Source organism: Chionomys nivalis, chromosome X (genome assembly GCF_950005125.1).
Source record: "Chionomys nivalis chromosome X, mChiNiv1.1, whole genome shotgun sequence".
In the NCBI taxonomy this organism is placed as follows: Eukaryota; Metazoa; Chordata; class Mammalia; order Rodentia; family Cricetidae; genus Chionomys; species Chionomys nivalis.
The window spans coordinates 115898487-115915216 of record NC_080112.1 but is presented as its reverse complement, the minus strand read 5'-3'; the positions used below and the strand labels follow the sequence as shown (position 1 = coordinate 115915216).

General features: G+C 47.3%; 4 protein-coding genes across 4 annotated transcripts; all 4 read right to left on the bottom strand.

Moving 5' to 3' along the window:
• Positions 1-213: 213 nt before the first annotated feature.
• Positions 214-1011, bottom strand: LOC130868589 (proline-rich protein 23A3-like). The gene has a single exon (XM_057760749.1). It carries the CDS (start codon positions 1009-1011, stop codon positions 214-216), a length of 798 nt encoding a protein of 265 aa, XP_057616732.1.
• A 3481-nt stretch (positions 1012-4492) lies between these two features.
• LOC130868588 (proline-rich protein 23A3-like) lies at positions 4493-5290 on the bottom strand. Its single transcript, XM_057760748.1, has one exon. The coding sequence runs from the start codon at positions 5288-5290 to the stop codon at positions 4493-4495; it is 798 nt and encodes a 265-aa protein (XP_057616731.1).
• A 3478-nt stretch (positions 5291-8768) lies between these two features.
• On the bottom strand, positions 8769-9566 carry LOC130868586 (proline-rich protein 23A3-like). Its single transcript, XM_057760747.1, has one exon. The coding sequence runs from the start codon at positions 9564-9566 to the stop codon at positions 8769-8771; it is 798 nt and encodes a 265-aa protein (XP_057616730.1).
• A 3488-nt stretch (positions 9567-13054) lies between these two features.
• Positions 13055-13852, bottom strand: LOC130868585 (proline-rich protein 23A3-like). Its single transcript, XM_057760746.1, has one exon. The coding sequence runs from the start codon at positions 13850-13852 to the stop codon at positions 13055-13057; it is 798 nt and encodes a 265-aa protein (XP_057616729.1).
• Positions 13853-16730: the final 2878 nt, after the last annotated feature.

Below are 16730 nucleotides of genomic sequence, written 5' to 3'. Positions count from 1 at the left end.
CCTTTTAACTTCAGGGGTGAGATCTAGTGTCTCCCTTCTTCTCCAAGTCTTTATCATCTTCCCCCGTGCACAGTGTGCAGCACAGAGCACTTGTGTCCATGCATACAGTCTCAATGGTAGGCAAGTGGGTGCCTCGAGGCACCCTGGGAATCCCCTAGGGTGTCCAGGTAGGTGTCCACGGTGCTGTTTGTTGAGGCAGAAGTCGTTCCTTTCCTAGAAGACTAGTCGCCTCTGGGCCTTGCGCCTAGCCATTGGAGGCTTCTGACGACTCTGAGAGGCCTGTTCTTCGGGACTTGGAGGAGGAGAAGGAGGGAGAGGCTGCAGTGGAGAGCCGGGCAGAGGGCACAGTATGCTGTCTTGGAGGCTCCAGACAGACCAGGGAGCATATCTCCTTGCACTAGGAGGGCAGGTTTCACTCCAAGGATATGGCATTGGACACGGAAACATGGGGCTGAACATGCCCCTGAAGGGCGAAAGGATTTCTGGGGCCATGAGACTTGGATCATTCATCAGCGGCATCACAAAGTCTTCCTGAGAGTCTTCATGTGGACCAGGGACATTTGCAAAGCCTTGGATGTATGGTAGAGATGCATTATTATATCCCAGGTGTAGGGCACAGACGTGGTGGTCCTGGGGCATGTCAAGGACAGCGGCCTCCTGCAAGGCTGCGGGCCAGAACACAGGCTGTTCTTGTTGGGAGGAGGCTTGGAGGTCCTCGGGGACCAATAGGATGGTGTGTCCGGGTAGCGACACTCGCATGACCGAGCCAGGGTCTGGCTCCAGAAGCAAGTCGATGCCTTCCAGGTGTAGTTTCATGGCACAGCCAGTGGGAACGAACACCGTGGAGGTGAGCTCCTCGCTGGCAGGCCTGGCGGATTCTTCCAGGTCTGGCTGTACCAGCGACCACAAGCCAGCAGGCTCCTGGAGGCAGCGCCAATTGGCAGCGTGGGCTTCTTCTGGCTGCGGGGCCCAGAGGGGCATCTGGTAGGCATTGGGGCTTTCTGGCGCCATCCGCAGCATATTGGTGCCAATACACTCTTGCCTCTGGTTCCGGGAGCAAGACAAGGTCCTTTGCAGGTGATTTACTGCAAGACACTCTGTGGACTCTCTGGGACAGAGTGGATGCAGTCAGGTTGACTGGCTGATCCATATATAAGCCTTGCTTCCGAGGAAGCCCCGCCCATGCAGGGAGGGGCCGAGGGAGGGAACCTTCAGGAATCCACTTGTGTGAACCTGGGCATGAGTGGGCCTGCCTACTTGTGTGTGTGTGTGTGTGTGTGTGTGTGTTGTGGTCATTGTTGCTAGTGGATCAGAGAAGAAATTAACCTTTGGATATGCTATGGTCTGTAATGCCTTTCCTTGGTAAACATACATACACAAACACATGAGAACTCTTTTCCCACCCCCTACCACAGTCTCATGACATCCTTGTCCCACCCATGCCTAACAGGTCCTAGAGATTTTCTTAATTAGCAAATGCTAATTTTGAAATGGAAAATTAACAAAATGATGCTTAGGGTTTTCATTGGAGGTCAAGATTTTTAATAAGAAGAGATCTCTCTCTCTCTCATATATATATATGGCTTTTTCGAATTGTAAATCCACAGGGACACGATAGTCATTGAGTGTAAATATTTGATCCAAGGTGATACCTCAACGATAGTGTGTTTGTCAAGCATGCTGGAAGCCGATGTGCTCGATCCCCTATTGAAATCCAAAAGGATCAATGTGAATACTTTAGCACACCCATAATGTACTGGGTCAGTCTGTGTTCACAATGAGTTCAAGGCTAGCCTGCAATGGTGAAATCACGTCTCCAACATTCAGTTGATCCTCCCACGTCACAGAGGTGGGAAAGAAAACTTTCAAAGAGGATAACTTGTTGGTATTGAAAATGGCAATTAAGCGCAGACCTGTAACAGTGGAAACTTTGATATCCTCCCTTCCATTTCTATCATGTTGTTGTGTTTTGTCTGTTTGACACGTGAAACCATGTTTACTCTTTACGACTGTCTTCCTTCTCCCTCCCTCTCTCTTTCTCTTTCTTTCCTTCTGTCCTCTTCTAGCTTATTCTCACACATGCTTGAGAAGCACGACCTATCAGTGCCACGTTCCTGCCCCTTCTGAGGATTGTGTATGCATGCATGCATGCATGCAAGCATGTATGTGTTTTATTTTTTTATACCTAATGGCATTCAGCTAACCCAGTCTGGTATGCCGTGTTCCTGCAGTGTGGATGTCAGTTGATAGGAGAAGTGGCCACACTTTCTCAGTTGCATTTTCATTGAAATTTCTTCACCACCTAAATGACATCACTCTGTATTTACTACATGCGGATATTGGATAGCCAATTCAAACTGTCTTAAAAGAGAGGAAGATGGTCCTGTGACCATTCTCTCTGACCTTGCAAGTAATCGTTTCAAAGTATCCCCAAACATTTCCCCTTCTCTTATTCTTTCCTACTCCTACCATCTGTACAAAATACGAGCTATCATTATGACATTATGACACCCGTGAGAAATAGATTTTGATTTCATTCATGCCCCGCCAAGCTCTTCTCTCAGAGCTCTGTTTCCTTCCCTAATTATTGCCCCGTGTGTGCTAAGTAGGTTTGAAGTCCCTTTAGCATTTCTTCTTTTCAACAAGTCCTGCAACAATCCATTCGCCATAAAACAAGGATTGGAATGAGGATTAAACTTGGTTTTGGGATTGACTGTCTCCTCCTCCCAAAGACTGGAATGCCTGTAGTGCCTTCACTTGCTATGCTTGCGATCTCTCCACTGGGAAAGGACTGGATTAAGGGTGGGGCTCCCCCACTTCAAGTGATTCAATAAAGACAAATAGCCTAGGATTAACCTGGCTGAAAATGTGGTAATTAACATAATCTGGAGTTTCAGGTAATTCCAGGAGCTGTCCAGTTGAGAAGCAAGTCTATCCACCACACACGCTCTGTCTGTGAAGGGCTTCTTACCCTCTTATTTTATTCATTATTCTCTTCACTGGTAATTTCTTCATTATATTAAGTTCACATGCATGTGTGTGTGTGCCCGTGTTTGGTTTTGTGTACTGCAGGCATGAAAGAGCCTGGGACGGAGAGGGTGTCATCCTCTGGTATCATTAAGGGTGGGTGCTGCTAAGAGCACCAAGTCCTTTATGTCGGTGGTTCTCAAGGCCTAATGTCTGGGGTCTGGAATACAGGTCCTTATGCTGTCTTGAACCAACCATAAAATTATTTCTGTTGCTTCCTCATAAGTATCATTTCACCAGGATTAGGAATGGGGATGTCAATGTGCAGGTTCTCTTATTTGGGACCCGTGGAAAAGGTCAATTGACCCCTCACGAATTCTCTCCCACAAACGTTGAGAGAGAACCTTTATCCTAAGTGCTGAGCCATCTCTCTGGCCATGCTTTTCTTTAGATTTCTTCCACATTGCCAGTGTAGCCCAGCTTACTTTTGAACTTTCTCTGTTTCTGAGTGTAGGCTTCAACTCCTGAGACAAGTGCTTTCACCTGGAGACAGGCATGCCCCACCGCCCAGATCTCTCTCTCTGTTTCCTTGTCTCTCTGTCTCTCTGTCTCTCTCTCTGTCTCTCTCTCTCTATCTCAGACACACAAACAGACACACTCAGACACACACACACACACACACAAACAGACCTGTGGAACTGTCTTTCTCATAAATCAATTGATCAACCACCACGTACTATGGTCTGTATATTTTATTAATTTATAGTGACGTTGGAATTAGAAACATTGCTTTGAATAAGAACATTTGGAAGTAGGAAATACATTTGAGTTTTTGTTGGAGAGTGATCTGGACTTCCCAGGGTTCTGGTTTCTTCGGCTTCTCAAGCACTGCAAACTCAAGGACCCTGGAAACTTCTTTCTGCAGTGTCTGTCTTCTTACTTGCTGTCCTGTTTGTTTGTCAAGGCAGGGTTTCTCCTTTAGCCCCGGTTTTCATGACGAGGTATCAACAGTCACAGTGCCAGCAGGTTAAGAGATAGCTGGAAAGAAGCAAAGAAGCATCGTGCACTCAGGGCTAGGAACCATCTTCTCCCAATGGGGTATTCGTCAGACCAAGGCAGGGACAAGTGTCCATGCAGTCATGGGAACACAGATAGGAGACTGGCAGCATAGCAAAGCCAGTGCTGCCTTGGTTTGGGAGAAAAGGGGACACTGAGTGTTCTTAGAGGGAACCACGTATGCACTGAGGGTGACATGGAAGGTTTTCAGATGAATCCCAGAACTGGAAGAGAAATTTCTGTTTCTCGAAGGCAGCCTTTTAACTTCAGGGCTGAGATCTAGTGTCTCCCTTCTTCTCCAAGTCTTTATCATCTTCCCCCGTGCACAGTGTGCAGCACAGAGCACTTGTGTCCATGCATACAGTCTCAATGGTAGGCAAGTGGGTGCCTCGAGGCACCCTGGGAATCCCCTAGGGTGTCCAGGTAGGTGTCCACGGTGCTGTTTGTTGAGGCAGAAGTCGTTCCTTTCCTAGAAGACTAGTCGCCTCTGGGCCTTGCGCCTAGCCATTGGAGGCTTCTGACGACTCTGAGAGGCCTGTTCTTCGGGACTTGGAGGAGGAGAAGGAGGGAGAGGCTGCAGTGGAGAGCCGGGCAGAGGGCACAGTATGCTGTCTTGGAGGCTCCAGACAGACCAGGGAGCATATCTCCCTGCACTAGGAGGGCAGTTTTCACTCCAAGGATATGGCATTGGACACGGAAACATGGGGCTGAACATGCCCCTGAAGGGCGAAAGGATTTCTGGGGCCATGAGACTTGGATCATTCATCAGCGGCATCACAAAGTCTTCCTGAGAGTCTTCATGTGGACCAGGGACATTTGCAAAGCCTTGGATATATGGTAGAGATGCACTATTATATCCCTGGTGTAGGGAACAGACGTGGTGGTCCTGGGGCATGTCAAGGACAGCGGCCTCCTGCAAGGCTGCGGGCCAGAACACAGGCTGTTCTTGTTGGGAGGAGGCTTGGAGGTCCTCGGGGACCAATAGGATGGTGTGTCCGGGTAGCGACACTCGCATGACCGAGCCAGGGTCTGGCTCCAGAAGCAAGTCGATGCCTTCCAGGTGTAGTTTCATGGCACAGCCAGTGGGAACGAACACCGTGGAGGTGAGCTCCTCGCTGGCAGGCCTGGCGGATTCTTCCAGGTCTGGCTGTACCAGCGACCACAAGGCAGCAGGCTCCTGGAGGCAGCGCCGATTGGCAGCGTGGGCTTCTTCTGGCTGCGGGGCCCAAAGGGGCATCTGGTAGGCATTGGGGCTTTCTCGCGCCATCCGCAGCATATTGGTGCCAATACACTCTTGCCTCTGGTTCCGGGAGCAAGACAAGGTCCTTTGCAGGTGGTTTACTGCAAGACACTCTGTGGACTCTCTGGGACAGAGTGGATGCAGTCAGGTTGACTGGCTGATCCATATATAAGCCTTGTTTCCGAGGAAGCCCCGCCCATGCAGGGAGGGGCCGAGGGAGGGAACCTTCAGGAATCCACTTGTGTGAACCTGGGCATGAGTGGGCCTGCCTACTTGTGTTTGTGTGTGTGTGTGTGTTGTGGTCATTGTTGCTAGTGGATCAGAGAAGAAATTAACCTTTGGATATGCTATGGTCTGTAATGCCTTTCTTTGGTAAACATACATACACAAACACATGAGAACTCTTTTCCCACCCCCTACCACAGTCTCATGACATCCTTGTCCCACCCATGCCCTACAGGTCCTAGAGATTTTCTTAATTAGCAAATGCTAATTTTGAAATGGAAAATTAACAAAATGATGCTTAGGGTTTTCATTGGAGGTCAAGATTGTTAATAAGAAGAGATCACTCTCTCTCTCATATATATGTATGGCTTTTTCGAATTGTAAATCCACAGGGACACGATAGTCATTGAGTGTAAATATTTGATCCAAGGTGATACCTCAACGATAGTGTGTTTGTCAAGCATGCTGGATGCCGATGGGCTCGATCCCCTATTGAAATCCAAAAGGATCAATGTGAATACTTTAGCACACCCATAATGTACTGGGTCAGTCTGTGTTCACAATGAGTTCAAGGCTAGCCTGCAATGGTGAAATCACGTCTCCAACATTCAGTTGATCCTCCCACGTCACAGAGGTGGGAAAGAAAACTTTCAAAGAGGATAACTTGTTGGTATTGAAAATGGCAATTAAGCGCAGACCTGTAACAGTGGAAACTTTGATATCCTCCCTTCCATTTCTATCATGTTGTTGTGTTTTGTCTGTTTGACACGTGAAACCATGTTTACTCTTTACGACTGTCTTCCTTCTCCCTCCCTCTCTCTTTCTCATTCTTTGCCTCTGTCCTCTTCTAGCTTATTCTCACACATGATTGAGAAGCACGACCTATCAGTGCCACGTTCCTGCCCCTTCTGAGGATTGTGTATGCATGCATGCACGCATGCAAGCATGTATGTGTTTTATTTTTTTATACCTAATGGCATTCAGCTAACCCAGTCTGGTATGCCGTGTTCCTGCAGTGTGGATGTCAGTTGATAGGAGAAGTGGCCACACTTTCTCAGTTGCATTTTCATTGAAATTTCTTCACCACCTAAATGACATCACTCTGTATTTACTACATGCGGATATTGATAGCCAATTCAAAACTGTCTTAAAAGAGAGGAAGATGGTCCTGTGACCATTCTCTCTGCCCTTGCAAGTAATCGTTTTCAAAGTATCCCCAAACATTTCCCCTTCTCTTATTCTTTCCTTCTCCTACCATCTGTACAAAATACGAGCTATCATTATGACATTATGACACCCGTGAGAAATAGATTTTGATTTCATTCATGCCCCGCCAAGCTCTTCTCTCAGAGGCTCTGTTTCTTTCCCTAATTATTGCCCCGTGTGTGCTAAGTATGTTTGAAGTCCCTTTAGCATTTCTTCTTTTCAACAAGTCCTGCAAACAATCCATTCGCCATAAAACACAGGATGGAATGAGGATTAAACTTGGTTTTGGGATTGACTGTCTCCTCCTCCCAAAGACTGGAATGCCTGTAGTGCCTTCACTTGCTATGCTTGCGATCTCTCCACTGGGAAAGGACTGGATTAAGGGTGGGGCTCCCCCACTTCAAGTGATTCAATAAAGACAAATAGCCTAGGATTAACCTGGCTGAAAATGTGGTAATTAACATAATCTGGAGTTTCAGGTAATTCCAGGAGCTGTCCAGTTGAGAAGCAAGTCTATCCACCACACACGCTCTGTCTGTGAAGGGCTTCTTACCCTCTTATTTTATTCATTATTCTCTTCACTGGTAATTTCTTCATTATATTAAGTTCACATGCATGTGTGTGTGTGCCCGTGTTTGGTTTTGTGTACTGCAGGCATGAAAGAGCCTGGGACGGAGAGGGTGTCCATCCTCTGGTATCATTAAGGGTGGGTGCTGCAAGAGCACCAAGTCCTTTATGTCGGTGGTTCTCAAGGCCTAATGTCTGGGGTCTGGAATACAGGTCCTTATGCTGTCTTGAACCAACCATAAAATTATTTCTGTTGCTTCCTCATAAGTATCATTTCACCAGGATTAGGAATGGGGATGTCAATGTGCAGGTTCTCTTATTTGGGACCCGTGGAAAAGGTCAATTGACCCCTCACGAATTCTCCCCACAAACGTTGAGAGAGAACCTTTATCCTAAGTGCTGAGCCATCTCTCTGGCCATGCTTTTCTTTAGATTTCTTCCACATTGCCCAGTGTAGCCCAGCTTACTTTTGAACTTTCTCTGTTTCTGAGTGTAGGCTTCAACTCCTGAGACAAGTGCTTTCACCTGGAGACAGGCATGCCCCACCGCCCAGATCTCTCTCTCTGTTTCCTTGTCTCTCTGTCTCTCTGTCTCTCTCTCTGTCTCTCTCTCTCTATCTCAGACACACAAACAGACACACTCAGACACACACACACACACACACAAACAGACCTGTGGAACTGTCTTTCTCATAAATCAATTGATCAACCACCACGTACTATGGTCTGTATATTTTATTAATTTATAGTGACGTTGGAATTAGAAACATTGCTTTGAATAAGAACATTTGGAAGTAGGAAATACATTTGAGTTTTTGTTGGAGAGTGATCTGGACTTCCCAGGGTTCTGGTTTCTTCGGCTTCTCAAGCACTGCAAACTCAAGGACCCTGGAAACTTCTTTCTGCAGTGTCTGTCTTCTTACTTGCTGTCCTGTTTGTTTGTCAAGGCAGGGTTTCTCCTTTAGCCCCGGTTTTCATGACGAGGTATCAACAGTCACAGTGCCAGCAGGTTAAGGGATAGCTGGAACGAAGCAGAGAAGCATCGTGCACTCAGGGCTAGGAACCATCTTCTCCCAATGGGGTATTCGTCAGACCAAGGCAGGGACAAGTGTCCATGCAGTCAGGGGAAAACAGATAGGAGACTGGTAGCATAGCAAAGCCAGTGCTGCCTTGGTTTGGGAGAAAAGGGGACACTGAGTGTTCTTAGAGGGAACCACGTATGCACTGAGGGTGACATGGAAGGTTTTCAGATGAATCCCAGAACTGGAAGAGAAATTTCTGTTTCTCGAAGGCAGCCTTTTAACTTCAGGGGTGAGATCTAGTGTCTCCCTTCTTCTCCAAGTCTTTATCATCTTCCCCCGTGCACAGTGTGCAGCACAGAGCACTTGTGTCCATGCATACAGTCTCAATGGTAGGCAAGTGGGTGCCTCGAGGCACCCTGGGAATCCCCTAGGGTGTCCAGGTAGGTGTCCACGGTGCTGTTTGTTGAGGCAGAAGTCGTTCCTTTCCTAGAAGACTAGTCGCCTCTGGGCCTTGCGCCTAGCCATTGGAGGCTTCTGACGACTCTGAGAGGCCTGTTCTTCGGGACTTGGAGGAGGAGAAGGAGGGAGAGGCTGCAGTGGAGAGCCGGGCAGAGGGCACAGTATGCTGTCTTGGAGGCTCCAGACAGACCAGGGAGCATATCTCCTTGCACTAGGAGGGCAGGTTTCACTCCAAGGATATGGCATTGGACACGGAAACATGGGGCTGAACATGCCCCTGAAGGGCGAAAGGATTTCTGGGGCCATGAGACTTGGATCATTCATCAGCGGCATCACAAAGTCTTCCTGAGAGTCTTCATGTGGACCAGGGACATTTGCAAAGCCTTGGATGTATGGTAGAGATGCATTATTATATCCCAGGTGTAGGGCACAGACGTGGTGGTCCTGGGGCATGTCAAGGACAGCGGCCTCCTGCAAGGCTGCGGGCCAGAACACAGGCTGTTCTTGTTGGGAGGAGGCTTGGAGGTCCTCGGGGACCAATAGGATGGTGTGTCCGGGTAGCGACACTCGCATGACCGAGCCAGGGTCTGGCTCCAGAAGCAAGTCGATGCCTTCCAGGTGTAGTTTCATGGCACAGCCAGTGGGAACGAACACCGTGGAGGTGAGCTCCTCGCTGGCAGGCCTGGCGGATTCTTCCAGGTCTGGCTGTACCAGCGACCACAAGCCAGCAGGCTCCTGGAGGCAGCGCCAATTGGCAGCGTGGGCTTCTTCTGGCTGCGGGGCCCAGAGGGGCATCTGGTAGGCATTGGGGCTTTCTGGCGCCATCCGCAGCATATTGGTGCCAATACACTCTTGCCTCTGGTTCCGGGAGCAAGACAAGGTCCTTTGCAGGTGATTTACTGCAAGACACTCTGTGGACTCTCTGGGACAGAGTGGATGCAGTCAGGTTGACTGGCTGATCCATATATAAGCCTTGCTTCCGAGGAAGCCCCGCCCATGCAGGGAGGGGCCGAGGGAGGGAACCTTCAGGAATCCACTTGTGTGAACCTGGGCATGAGTGGGCCTGCCTACTTGTGTGTGTGTGTGTGTGTGTGTGTGTGTTGTGGTCATTGTTGCTAGTGGATCAGAGAAGAAATTAACCTTTGGATATGCTATGGTCTGTAATGCCTTTCCTTGGTAAACATACATACACAAACACATGAGAACTCTTTTCCCACCCCCTACCACAGTCTCATGACATCCTTGTCCCACCCATGCCTAACAGGTCCTAGAGATTTTCTTAATTAGCAAATGCTAATTTTGAAATGGAAAATTAACAAAATGATGCTTAGGGTTTTCATTGGAGGTCAAGATTTTTAATAAGAAGAGATCTCTCTCTCTCTCATATATATATATGGCTTTTTCGAATTGTAAATCCACAGGGACACGATAGTCATTGAGTGTAAATATTTGATCCAAGGTGATACCTCAACGATAGTGTGTTTGTCAAGCATGCTGGAAGCCGATGTGCTCGATCCCCTATTGAAATCCAAAAGGATCAATGTGAATACTTTAGCACACCCATAATGTACTGGGTCAGTCTGTGTTCACAATGAGTTCAAGGCTAGCCTGCAATGGTGAAATCACGTCTCCAACATTCAGTTGATCCTCCCACGTCACAGAGGTGGGAAAGAAAACTTTCAAAGAGGATAACTTGTTGGTATTGAAAATGGCAATTAAGCGCAGACCTGTAACAGTGGAAACTTTGATATCCTCCCTTCCATTTCTATCATGTTGTTGTGTTTTGTCTGTTTGACACGTGAAACCATGTTTACTCTTTACGACTGTCTTCCTTCTCCCTCCCTCTCTCTTTCTCTTTCTTTCCTTCTGTCCTCTTCTAGCTTATTCTCACACATGCTTGAGAAGCACGACCTATCAGTGCCACGTTCCTGCCCCTTCTGAGGATTGTGTATGCATGCATGCATGCATGCAAGCATGTATGTGTTTTATTTTTTTATACCTAATGGCATTCAGCTAACCCAGTCTGGTATGCCGTGTTCCTGCAGTGTGGATGTCAGTTGATAGGAGAAGTGGCCACACTTTCTCAGTTGCATTTTCATTGAAATTTCTTCACCACCTAAATGACATCACTCTGTATTTACTACATGCGGATATTGATAGCCAATTCAAAACTGTCTTAAAAGAGAGGAAGATGGTCCTGTGACCATTCTCTCTGCCCTTGCAAGTAATCGTTTTCAAAGTATCCCCAAACATTTCCCCTTCTCTTATTCTTTCCTACTCCTACCATCTGTACAAAATACGAGCTATCATTATGACATTATGACACCCGTGAGAAATAGATTTTGATTTCATTCATGCCCCGCCAAGCTCTTCTCTCAGAGGCTCTGTTTCCTTCCCTAATTATTGCCCCGTGTGTGCTAAGTAGGTTTGAAGTCCCTTTAGCATTTCTTCTTTTCAACAAGTCCTGCAAACAATCCATTCGCCATAAAACACAGGATGGAATGAGGATTAAACTTGGTTTTGGGATTGACTGTCTCCTCCTCCCAAAGACTGGAATGCCTGTAGTGCCTTCACTTGCTATGCTTGCGATCTCTCCACTGGGAAAGGACTGGATTAAGGGTGGGGCTCCCCCACTTCAAGTGATTCAATAAAGACAAATAGCCTAGGATTAACCTGGCTGAAAATGTGGTAATTAACATAATCTGGAGTTTCAGGTAATTCCAGGAGCTGTCCAGTTGAGAAGCAAGTCTATCCACCACACACGCTCTGTCTGTGAAGGGCTTCTTACCCTCTTATTTTATTCATTATTCTCTTCACTGGTAATTTCTTCATTATATTAAGTTCACATGCATGTGTGTGTGTGCCCGTGTTTGGTTTTGTGTACTGCAGGCATGAAAGAGCCTGGGACGGAGAGGGTGTCCATCCTCTGGTATCATTAAGGGTGGGTGCTGCAAGAGCACCAAGTCCTTTATGTCGGTGGTTCTCAAGGCCTAATGTCTGGGGTCTGGAATACAGGTCCTTATGCTGTCTTGAACCAACCATAAAATTATTTCTGTTGCTTCCTCATAAGTATCATTTCACCAGGATTAGGAATGGGGATGTCAATGTGCAGGTTCTCTTATTTGGGACCCGTGGAAAAGGTCAATTGACCCCTCACGAATTCTCCCCACAAACGTTGAGAGAGAACCTTTATCCTAAGTGCTGAGCCATCTCTCTGGCCATGCTTTTCTTTAGATTTCTTCCACATTGCCCAGTGTAGCCCAGCTTACTTTTGAACTTTCTCTGTTTCTGAGTGTAGGCTTCAACTCCTGAGACAAGTGCTTTCACCTGGAGACAGGCATGCCCCACCGCCCAGATCTCTCTCTCTGTTTCCTTGTCTCTCTGTCTCTCTGTCTCTCTCTCTGTCTCTCTCTCTCTATCTCAGACACACAAACAGACACACTCAGACACACACACACACACACACACACAAACAGACCTGTGGAACTGTCTTTCTCATAAATCAATTGATCAACCACCACGTACTATGGTCTGTATATTTTATTAATTTATAGTGACGTTGGAATTAGAAACATTGCTTTGAATAAGAACATTTGGAAGTAGGAAATACATTTGAGTTTTTGTTGGAGAGTGATCTGGACTTCCCAGGGTTCTGGTTTCTTCGGCTTCTCAAGCACTGCAAACTCAAGGACCCTGGAAACTTCTTTCTGCAGTGTCTGTCTTCTTACTTGCTGTCCTGTTTGTTTGTCAAGGCAGGGTTTCTCCTTTAGCCCCGGTTTTCATGACGAGGTATCAACAGTCACAGTGCCAGCAGGTTAAGAGATAGCTGGAAAGAAGCAAAGAAGCATCGTGCACTCAGGGCTAGGAACCATCTTCTCCCAATGGGGTATTCGTCAGACCAAGGCAGGGACAAGTGTCCATGCAGTCATGGGAACACAGATAGGAGACTGGCAGCATAGCAAAGCCAGTGCTGCCTTGGTTTGGGAGAAAAGGGGACACTGAGTGTTCTTAGAGGGAACCACGTATGCACTGAGGGTGACATGGAAGGTTTTCAGATGAATCCCAGAACTGGAAGAGAAATTTCTGTTTCTCGAAGGCAGCCTTTTAACTTCAGGGCTGAGATCTAGTGTCTCCCTTCTTCTCCAAGTCTTTATCATCTTCCCCCGTGCACAGTGTGCAGCACAGAGCACTTGTGTCCATGCATACAGTCTCAATGGTAGGCAAGTGGGTGCCTCGAGGCACCCTGGGAATCCCCTAGGGTGTCCAGGTAGGTGTCCACGGTGCTGTTTGTTGAGGCAGAAGTCGTTCCTTTCCTAGAAGACTAGTCGCCTCTGGGCCTTGCGCCTAGCCATTGGAGGCTTCTGACGACTCTGAGAGGCCTGTTCTTCGGGACTTGGAGGAGGAGAAGGAGGGAGAGGCTGCAGTGGAGAGCCGGGCAGAGGGCACAGTATGCTGTCTTGGAGGCTCCAGACAGACCAGGGAGCATATCTCCCTGCACTAGGAGGGCAGTTTTCACTCCAAGGATATGGCATTGGACACGGAAACATGGGGCTGAACATGCCCCTGAAGGGCGAAAGGATTTCTGGGGCCATGAGACTTGGATCATTCATCAGCGGCATCACAAAGTCTTCCTGAGAGTCTTCATGTGGACCAGGGACATTTGCAAAGCCTTGGATATATGGTAGAGATGCACTATTATATCCCTGGTGTAGGGAACAGACGTGGTGGTCCTGGGGCATGTCAAGGACAGCGGCCTCCTGCAAGGCTGCGGGCCAGAACACAGGCTGTTCTTGTTGGGAGGAGGCTTGGAGGTCCTCGGGGACCAATAGGATGGTGTGTCCGGGTAGCGACACTCGCATGACCGAGCCAGGGTCTGGCTCCAGAAGCAAGTCGATGCCTTCCAGGTGTAGTTTCATGGCACAGCCAGTGGGAACGAACACCGTGGAGGTGAGCTCCTCGCTGGCAGGCCTGGCGGATTCTTCCAGGTCTGGCTGTACCAGCGACCACAAGGCAGCAGGCTCCTGGAGGCAGCGCCGATTGGCAGCGTGGGCTTCTTCTGGCTGCGGGGCCCAAAGGGGCATCTGGTAGGCATTGGGGCTTTCTCGCGCCATCCGCAGCATATTGGTGCCAATACACTCTTGCCTCTGGTTCCGGGAGCAAGACAAGGTCCTTTGCAGGTGGTTTACTGCAAGACACTCTGTGGACTCTCTGGGACAGAGTGGATGCAGTCAGGTTGACTGGCTGATCCATATATAAGCCTTGTTTCCGAGGAAGCCCCGCCCATGCAGGGAGGGGCCGAGGGAGGGAACCTTCAGGAATCCACTTGTGTGAACCTGGGCATGAGTGGGCCTGCCTACTTGTGTTTGTGTGTGTGTGTGTGTTGTGGTCATTGTTGCTAGTGGATCAGAGAAGAAATTAACCTTTGGATATGCTATGGTCTGTAATGCCTTTCTTTGGTAAACATACATACACAAACACATGAGAACTCTTTTCCCACCCCCTACCACAGTCTCATGACATCCTTGTCCCACCCATGCCCTACAGGTCCTAGAGATTTTCTTAATTAGCAAATGCTAATTTTGAAATGGAAAATTAACAAAATGATGCTTAGGGTTTTCATTGGAGGTCAAGATTGTTAATAAGAAGAGATCACTCTCTCTCTCATATATATGTATGGCTTTTTCGAATTGTAAATCCACAGGGACACGATAGTCATTGAGTGTAAATATTTGATCCAAGGTGATACCTCAACGATAGTGTGTTTGTCAAGCATGCTGGATGCCGATGGGCTCGATCCCCTATTGAAATCCAAAAGGATCAATGTGAATACTTTAGCACACCCATAATGTACTGGGTCAGTCTGTGTTCACAATGAGTTCAAGGCTAGCCTGCAATGGTGAAATCACGTCTCCAACATTCAGTTGATCCTCCCACGTCACAGAGGTGGGAAAGAAAACTTTCAAAGAGGATAACTTGTTGGTATTGAAAATGGCAATTAAGCGCAGACCTGTAACAGTGGAAACTTTGATATCCTCCCTTCCATTTCTATCATGTTGTTGTGTTTTGTCTGTTTGACACGTGAAACCATGTTTACTCTTTACGACTGTCTTCCTTCTCCCTCCCTCTCTCTTTCTCATTCTTTGCCTCTGTCCTCTTCTAGCTTATTCTCACACATGATTGAGAAGCACGACCTATCAGTGCCACGTTCCTGCCCCTTCTGAGGATTGTGTATGCATGCATGCACGCATGCAAGCATGTATGTGTTTTATTTTTTTATACCTAATGGCATTCAGCTAACCCAGTCTGGTATGCCGTGTTCCTGCAGTGTGGATGTCAGTTGATAGGAGAAGTGGCCACACTTTCTCAGTTGCATTTTCATTGAAATTTCTTCACCACCTAAATGACATCACTCTGTATTTACTACATGCGGATATTGATAGCCAATTCAAAACTGTCTTAAAAGAGAGGAAGATGGTCCTGTGACCATTCTCTCTGCCCTTGCAAGTAATCGTTTTCAAAGTATCCCCAAACATTTCCCCTTCTCTTATTCTTTCCTTCTCCTACCATCTGTACAAAATACGAGCTATCATTATGACATTATGACACCCGTGAGAAATAGATTTTGATTTCATTCATGCCCCGCCAAGCTCTTCTCTCAGAGGCTCTGTTTCTTTCCCTAATTATTGCCCCGTGTGTGCTAAGTATGTTTGAAGTCCCTTTAGCATTTCTTCTTTTCAACAAGTCCTGCAAACAATCCATTCGCCATAAAACACAGGATGGAATGAGGATTAAACTTGGTTTTGGGATTGACTGTCTCCTCCTCCCAAAGACTGGAATGCCTGTAGTGCCTTCACTTGCTATGCTTGCGATCTCTCCACTGGGAAAGGACTGGATTAAGGGTGGGGCTCCCCCACTTCAAGTGATTCAATAAAGACAAATAGCCTAGGATTAACCTGGCTGAAAATGTGGTAATTAACATAATCTGGAGTTTCAGGTAATTCCAGGAGCTGTCCAGTTGAGAAGCAAGTCTATCCACCACACACGCTCTGTCTGTGAAGGGCTTCTTACCCTCTTATTTTATTCATTATTCTCTTCACTGGTAATTTCTTCATTATATTAAGTTCACATGCATGTGTGTGTGTGCCCGTGTTTGGTTTTGTGTACTGCAGGCATGAAAGAGCCTGGGACGGAGAGGGTGTCCATCCTCTGGTATCATTAAGGGTGGGTGCTGCAAGAGCACCAAGTCCTTTATGTCGGTGGTTCTCAAGGCCTAATGTCTGGGGTCTGGAATACAGGTCCTTATGCTGTCTTGAACCAACCATAAAATTATTTCTGTTGCTTCCTCATAAGTATCATTTCACCAGGATTAGGAATGGGGATGTCAATGTGCAGGTTCTCTTATTTGGGACCCGTGGAAAAGGTCAATTGACCCCTCACGAATTCTCCCCACAAACGTTGAGAGAGAACCTTTATCCTAAGTGCTGAGCCATCTCTCTGGCCATGCTTTTCTTTAGATTTCTTCCACATTGCCCAGTGTAGCCCAGCTTACTTTTGAACTTTCTCTGTTTCTGAGTGTAGGCTTCAACTCCTGAGACAAGTGCTTTCACCTGGAGACAGGCATGCCCCACCGCCCAGATCTCTCTCTCTGTTTCCTTGTCTCTCTGTCTCTCTGTCTCTCTCTCTGTCTCTCTCTCTCTATCTCAGACACACAAACAGACACACTCAGACACACACACACACACACACAAACAGACCTGTGGAACTGTCTTTCTCATAAATCAATTGATCAACCACCACGTACTATGGTCTGTATATTTTATTAATTTATAGTGACGTTGGAATTAGAAACATTGCTTTGAATAAGAACATTTGGAAGTAGGAAATACATTTGAGTTTTTGTTGGAGAGTGATCTGGACTTCCCAGGGTTCTGGTTTCTTCGGCTTCTCAAGCACTGCAAACTCAAGGACCCTGGAAACTTCTTTCTGCAG